The sequence below is a fragment of the Mandrillus leucophaeus genome, unplaced genomic scaffold, assembly GCF_000951045.1.
Source record: "Mandrillus leucophaeus isolate KB7577 unplaced genomic scaffold, Mleu.le_1.0 Scaffold290, whole genome shotgun sequence".
NCBI lineage: Eukaryota > Metazoa > Chordata > Mammalia > Primates > Cercopithecidae > Mandrillus > Mandrillus leucophaeus.
In genome coordinates this window covers 2,267,031-2,274,218 of record NW_012103032.1, presented here as the reverse complement: position 1 = coordinate 2,274,218, position 7,188 = coordinate 2,267,031, and the positions used below count along the sequence as shown (strand labels likewise).

General features: G+C 56.0%; 1 protein-coding gene across 2 annotated transcripts in view; it reads left to right on the top strand.

Annotated features, from left to right (window-relative positions):
* ARHGAP27 (Rho GTPase activating protein 27) overlaps window positions 1-5,544 on the top strand; it is a 31,609-nt gene extending 26,065 nt beyond the window's left edge. For both annotated transcript variants that reach the window (XM_011985986.1, XM_011985985.1), the window contains exons 10-17: window positions 1,416-1,514; window positions 2,443-2,554; window positions 2,681-2,803; window positions 2,887-2,985; window positions 3,188-3,265; window positions 3,355-3,489; window positions 3,624-3,729; window positions 3,833-5,544. In XM_011985986.1, coding sequence (XP_011841376.1) covers window positions 1,416-1,514; window positions 2,443-2,554; window positions 2,681-2,803; window positions 2,887-2,985; window positions 3,188-3,265; window positions 3,355-3,489; window positions 3,624-3,729; window positions 3,833-4,010 — 930 coding nt within the window. In that variant the 3' untranslated portion in view covers window positions 4,011-5,544. The remainder of the gene's footprint in view (window positions 1-1,415; window positions 1,515-2,442; window positions 2,555-2,680; window positions 2,804-2,886; window positions 2,986-3,187; window positions 3,266-3,354; window positions 3,490-3,623; window positions 3,730-3,832) is intronic.
* The last annotated feature ends 1,644 nt before the right edge of the window (window positions 5,545-7,188 follow it).

The window sequence follows — 7,188 nt, the reverse complement described above, 5'->3', positions numbered from 1 at the left end:
GGTTCAAGCGATTCTCCTGCCTCAGCCTCCTGAGTAGCTGGGACTACAAGTGCATGCCACCAGGCCCAGCTAATTTTTTGTATTTTTGGTAGAGGCAGGGTTTCACCGTGTTAGCCAGGATGGTCTCAATCTCCTGACCTCATGATCTGCCCGCCTCAGCCTCCCAAAGTACTGGGATTACAGGCATGAGCCACCGTGCCCAGCCTCTTTTCATTTTAAAAAGCAGTTTAAATAGTCTTCAAGTATAAGTTTTAAAGGACAGCCAAAGACAGTCCACTCTGATTCTAGAAGTTGTGTCCTGGGGTCTGAGACAGTTTCTGTTGTCTCTGACTCTCACTGAACCGAAAGGGCAGGGTTGGTGTGAGCTGTTGCAGCTAAACATTCACATTAACCTGGAACACTGGGTCCTCAGAGCCAGAGGCTGATGAGGGATCCATCTAAGCTGCCATCCAACTCAGAGAGGGCTTTGAGCATCAGTCCTGCGGTGGCAAGTTTCCATCTGGTGTTTTGTTTAATTTATTCTTCATGGTGAAGTGGGCTAACAGAAGATGTGCTGCCAGGCTGGAGTGTGGGAGGTGGTGGGAACTCCTGGCTGCAGAAGGTGGGACAACGTTTCTGAGTCCTCAGTGTGTGTATGGGGAGGGGCAAGGAGAGACCTTGCTTTCTCTGGGATCAGCCATGATCTGCCTTCAAATCTTCGCTCCCTATTTTCACTGTTGCTTCTAGTAGACAGGGGTCTCAACATAGGAAGTTTCTGGGGTTTTTTTTTTTTTTTTTTGCGATGGAGTCTTGCTCTGTCACCTGGGCTGAAGTGCAGTGGCGTGATCTCAGCTCACTGCAACCTCCACCTCCCGGGTTCAAGCAATTCTTCTGCCTCAGCCTCCCAAGTAGCTGGAATTACAGGAGCCCACCACCATACCCGGCTAATTTTTGTATTTTTAGGAAAGACGGGGTTTCACCATGTTGGCCAGGCTGGTTTTGAACTCCGGACCTCAGGTGATCAGCCTGCCTCGGCCTCCCAAAGTGCTGGGATTACAGGTGTGAGCCACCATGCCTGGCCTCACATAGGAATTTTCTTTCACTTAGTTTGCAGGCCAGTGCTCTGCATGAGGCCTGCCATGTTCTGTGGTTTGCAGGGAGGTAAGATGGGGGAGGGAAAGTGTACCAGACAATTGAGCCATGCAGCTCTGTGCTCATCACTCACTAGCTGTGTGCCCATGAGGAAGCAGCTAAAACTTGCTGAGCCTCAGTTTGCTCATCTGTAACACAGAGACGCTGTCACCCACTGCTTTAAGCGAGGCAGAAGATCCAACACTTGGCCTGGGGTGAGGCCCTTGCTCCATTAAACTCTGAGTGCCTACCCCCAGGGCAGACCCAGGGTACCAGAGATGACCCAGTGACTTGTGTCCCTCCAGCTGCGGAGCCGAGATGGCTCGGAGTACCTGATTCAGCATGACTCGGAGGCTATCATCAGCACCTGGCATAAGGCCATTGCTCAGGGCATCCAGGAGCTGGTAAGCAGAGCCCAGAGCCTCTAGGGGTGGTGGGGAGGTGGTGGCCATTATGAGTGGGGCCTTCTGCTCAGGCTCAGGGAGCTCTAAGGTATCAGTGGGAAATGTAAATGCAGTCCCCCACTAATGGCTGGGATGGCAGGGTAGGCTGCTGAAGAAACTGCCTTCTGTAAGTCTGTGAATCCAGCCCTGGGGTTGGCGCTGCAGGAAGACTCTCCAGGTGACGGTAGGGGCACATTCTAAAGGAATTTCCCACTTCACGGAGAAGCAGAAGGCCAAGTAAATACTCTGCAAGCCAACCAACGGCAGGCTGAAACTAGCAGATAAAATTTTAAAGGATTGATTTGAATAGTCGACCATTTTTTTTAAGGCTCAAAATACCAATTGCATAAGTAGAGCTAGGACAGGGGCTCTCTGACAACTACTGACCTGGAAATGACCTGGGGCTTTTTGACCCTTAATTCCCTATGAGCCAACATTGAGTGCAGCTTTTGGCTGTATTAATAGAGGTTGGAATCCAGAGCCAGAGAGGTGATATTGGTACAGTTGTTGGCAGTGCTCCGGCCACAGCTGGAGATGCAGGCTCAGAACTGGGAGCCACGTATTGAAGAATGCTGACCTAGTTAGAGAAACTGAGGAAAACAGAGGAAGAAGGCTCCAGGTGGGTAGGGGTTGCCAGGATAGGAAGGGGTGTGGGAGAACAGGATGACTGTCTCTGCACCTTAAGGGCTCCATGCAGCTAAGGGAGGTGAATGTTCTCAGGCTCACTGGTGGAGGTAAGGAGAGTTAACCTGGTTAAGGGAAGAGAGGACTCTTCGCTGAGGGTCTCCAGGCCATGCCTGTTGGGAGTGCATTTCGGGTCCCTTGCCCCATCCTGGAAGGACCCGAAGCTGGCTCAAGGCCCCACCTTTCTGAGGCTATGGGAATCCAGTCCGCAGAGCTGCCCCCAGAGGAGGAGAGCGAGAGCAGCGGAGTGGACTTCGGGGCGAGTGAGCGCCTGGGAAGCTGGCAGGAGAAAGAGGAGGACGCGCGGCCGAATGCAGGTGTGCGCAAGGCAGGATGGTCTGGGGGCTCCCAGGAGACCTCTCCTGGGGAATGATGATTGCTGGGGCCTGCCTGGCCTGCCCCAGCACTGCTTCCTGACTCAGTTCTGCCTTCCCCCGCAGCAGCCGCGCCCGCCCTGGGCCCCGGGGTCCTGGAGAGCGACTTGAGCAAGGTCCGGTACAAGCTCCGCAAGTTCCTCCAGAGGCGGCCCACACTGCAGTCGCTGCGGGAGAAGGGCTACATCAAAGGTACCCGAGGCCTGCGGGGGGCAGGGACCCGGGGACCAGGACGGGGCGCAGGCTGGACGGGAACTGACGAGCCTCTCCCTTAGACCAGGTGTTCGGCTGCGCGCTGGCCGCGCTGTGTGAGCGCGAGAGGAGCCGGGTGCCACGCTTTGTGCAGCAGTGCATCCGCGCCGTCGAGGCCCGCGGTACGTGTGCTGTGGGGGTGAGGGAGGCAGGCATTGGGGTGCCCGCAGGTCTCCTGCCAGGACCACAGGCTGAAGACCCCTGGATGGAAGCAGGGTCCAGGGGGAAAGTACGGGAGGCCTCGACTGGGAATCATAGCAGGGACCCGTAGCCCCACCCTACCCCCAGCCCCAAACCCGGGATCAGCGCCTCCCTCTGCCCCAGGGCTGGACATCGACGGGCTGTACCGCATCAGTGGAAACCTGGCCACCATCCAGAAGCTGCGCTATAAGGTGGACCATGGTGAGGCCCGTCCCCACCCCCTGCCCCAGAGCCTGAAGGCGCGAGGGGTACTGACCTCCCTTCCATCCTTCTCCCTTCCTCTGGCACAGATGAGCGCCTTGACCTGGACGACGGGCGCTGGGAGGACGTTCACGTTATCACCGGCGCCCTGAAGCTCTTCTTTCGGGAGCTGCCCGAGCCCCTCTTCCCCTTCTCGCACTTCCGCCAGTTCATTGCGGCCATCAGTGAGCACCTGGGGCAGGTGGGGCGGATGGGGTAAGGGGCGTGGCGGGCCACCCCTTTAGCAGGCTCCCCTCGCCCAGCCGACACCCCCTACCTCCAGTTCCGACTCCCTCCCTCTAAACCTTCCTTCACCCAGAGTTGCAGGACCAGGCCCAGCGCAGCCGCTGTGTGCGCGACCTAGTGCGCTCGCTGCCGGCCCCCAACCATGACACTCTGCGGATGCTCTTCCAGCACCTCTGCCGGTGAGCCGGAAGTGCCGCGCGGGAAGGGGGAGGCAGGTCCCGGCTGGAGCCCCCCGCGCCTCCCTGCAGTTCGGAGCCCTGATCCCACCCACCCCTGCCGCAGGGTGATCGAGCACGGCGAGCAGAACCGCATGTCGGTGCAGAGCGTGGCAATTGTGTTCGGACCCACGCTGCTGCGGCCAGAGGTGGAAGAGACCAGCATGCCCATGACCATGGTGTTCCAGAACCAGGTGGTGGAGCTCATCCTGCAGCAGTGCGCGGACATCTTCCCGCCGCACTGACTGCGGGCCTGCGACTGGGGCGGCGGCCGAGGGCCTGCCACACAAGCTGGGCGGCCTTCTCTCTGGGACCTTCCGCCAGCGCACAGCCGCAGGCAGGTGTGACTTCTGCACCCTCGGTTCTGAGGGTACGGTGACCCCTAGTGGGCAGTTTGCAAAATGTGATTCCTTCCTCCAACTCCCTATCACCCCCGCCACCCCTCTCCCCTCCCCCCTCCCCTCCCACCCGTCACGTCCTATTTGGGGGTTAATTAGGTTTTTTCTCTATTCCATCGCTCCTACTGTGCGTGCGCGATAGTGTATGTGGGGGTGACAGTTGGAATTTCTGGAATGGTGGATGCTGGGGGGAGGAGTTTGATGGGGGGCTTCCTGGCTGCTTCTGGCCCTCACCTCGTGGAGGCCTTCACAGAGACCCTGTGGACCCTGTGCCGGCACTGTCCAGTCATGAAGCAGCTGTAACCACTTCCGTACTGTGGAAACAGGACTGACCCAGTGTGGGCGGCTGAAGCTGTCCTCAGGCCTCAGGGATGACCTCCTGCCTGAGCCTCTCGCACGGCTGGCTGTGCGCCAGTTTCATCTGCTTTCCTGTTGGGGGTCCCGGGCCTCTGCTGTCCCCGACCCACTGATATTCTGTGCCAGGCTTCTTCCTATTCACCAAGTGCGCACCTCACATCTGCCACTGGGCATGCACCAGTTCCACACACAATCCCATTTTACAGACGAGGATGCTGAGGCCTGCAGCGGCAATGTGACTTGCTCAAGGTCCAGTGAGTGACCTCACTCCCCAGAAAAGGCACCTCCCACACCAGAGCACAGCCTGGGTAGGGGGGAAATCAGTCCTTTCAGCTACCACCCTCCAACCTTTGGGCCTATGCGAAAGGAAAGGAACTAACCTGGGTGTGTTCTGTCTGGACCTGGGGAGGCCCCTGAAGGCAAAGAGGGAACCTGCCCCAGCTGTTCTGTCCTAGAGGAGGGGGACATAGCCCTAGCAGGAGCTTGCAGCCCCTTTTGGCACTCTGACACACAAGTATGCCCATCTGGGGCCCGCTTTGCCATGAAGAGCTGGGCAGGCCTGTAGGGTGTGGGGAAGGAGGACACAACCTCAAGAAAGGAAACATGAATCCCAGGGAACAGCGGGTCCCTTCCCTCCTCAGACACAAGCCACCTCAGCTTGTGGCTCTTGGCCCCCAGCCCCTCCCACCCACCTGTTCATTTATTCAACAGACAATGACAGCTCATATTTATTGGACATTAGCACCATGCCAAGCATTTGGCTTGGATTATCCCATTTGTTTCTCACAGCCGGTATTTATTGTCCGCTCTTCTGTGCCAGGTGCTGTGCTCTGGGCACGGGCACTGCACGGGCCCTGGTGGAGCTTGTGGTCTGACAGGTGAGGCTGACCCAAGCCCACCTCACTGTCAGCAGGGCCAGGGCGAGAGTACACACGGGGGCGTCACACCATATGTCTAAATATTTAAAAGTTATCAATCAAGCTAACAACTGTTAAATAAAATATGTTCTATTCTCCTACTTTGACAAATGTGTCTTGATAATGACCTGGGAGGCCAGGTTCTAATTTAAACATCTTTGACTTTTCCAAGTTCCATGCCCAAATGTGGTGGTAGGAGAAGGCCAGGCCCTGGGCTCAGCCTTCCCTCTCATCTTCCCACCCACAGAGCCCTCCTCCCCCAAGCAGAGGCTCACGGGCACATACGTGGACATTGTAGTCTGTGTGTGCAAACTGTCCATAACCCCTGCAGCCAGCTGCCACTTGGCTACCCCACTGGTGACTTAGTCCACCCTTGAGGGAGTGGGCTTGGAGCTATTTAGGGAGGGCATGCTGGGGCCCCATGTATCAGAAGCATGTTCTAAAGGGAGGGTCCAGGAATCAAGAGGGCCCCCCAGATTCCTCATCCTGTGGGGAGGGCCACAGGCACAGGAGCCTTCTGCAGAGGACCCATGGCAGGGACCCCTCTCATTTGAGTCCAAGGGTGAAACTAGACAGACAGTAAGTAGCTAATCACTTGGTTACCACATTTGTACAAGAGCTAGCAGAAGTGTAGGGTGCTCGGAAGGAGTGTCATGGGGTGTGAATGTTGCCCAGGGACCCAGGCGGTTTGGGGTCAGGCAGAGGGAGGTCCCTGTGGGCCTGGGGTTCCCCATCAGAGGGCAGATCTGGGCTCAGGCCACTTTTTGGCTAATATGAATAATGCTGCCATGAACACTCACGTACAAGTTTTTCTGTGGACATATCATTTCAGTCAGCTAGGGCTACCATAACAAAATACCATAGACTGGGTGGCTAAAACAACAGAGATTTATTTCTCACAATTTTGGAGGCTGGAAGTTCGAGTAAGGTGCCAGTACAGTCAGGTTCTGATGAGGGCTCTCTTCCTGGCTTGCAGACAGCCGCCTTCTCACTGTGTCCTCATATGGCACAAAGAGAGTAAGCTCCAGTCACTTCCATTTATTACAAGGACTCTAATCTCAACTTTATGGTCTCACATGAACCTAATCACCTCCCAAAGGCCCCGTCGATACCATCACATTGAGGGTTAGGGTTTCAACACATTAATGGGGTGGGAGGCACAAACACTCAGTCTATAACTCATGTTTTAATTCTCCTGTGGAATTTCCAGGAGTTTGCTGGATTAAATTGCGGGATTAAAAGGTAACTCTACCTTTAACCTTTTGAGGAACCATCAATTTGTTTTCTATAAGGCCGGGCGCGGTGGCTCACGCCTGTAATCCCAGCACTTTGGGAGGCCGAGGCGGGCGGATCACAAGGTCAGATCGAGACCATGGTGAAACCCCGTCTCTACTAAAAATAGAAAAAAAAAATTAGCCGGGCGCAGTGGCGGGCGCCTGTAGTCCCAGCTACTCGGGAGGCTGAGGCAGGAGAATGGTGTGAACCCGGGAGGCGGAGCTTGCAGTGAGCTGAGATTGCGCCACTGCACTCCAGCCTGGGTGACAGAGCGAGACTCCGTCTCAAAAAAAAAAAAAAAAAAAAAAAATTGTTTTCTATAGCTGCACAATCTCCCATCAGTTGTGTTTGAGGGTTTCTGCTCCCTCTCGCCTTCTGCAACAATTGCTTCGGATCTTCATTCCCTTCAACTCCTGGCCCTCTTAGCCTTCGCTCTCTTATCAGGTGACCTACCTCCACCTCACGGAATAGTGGAC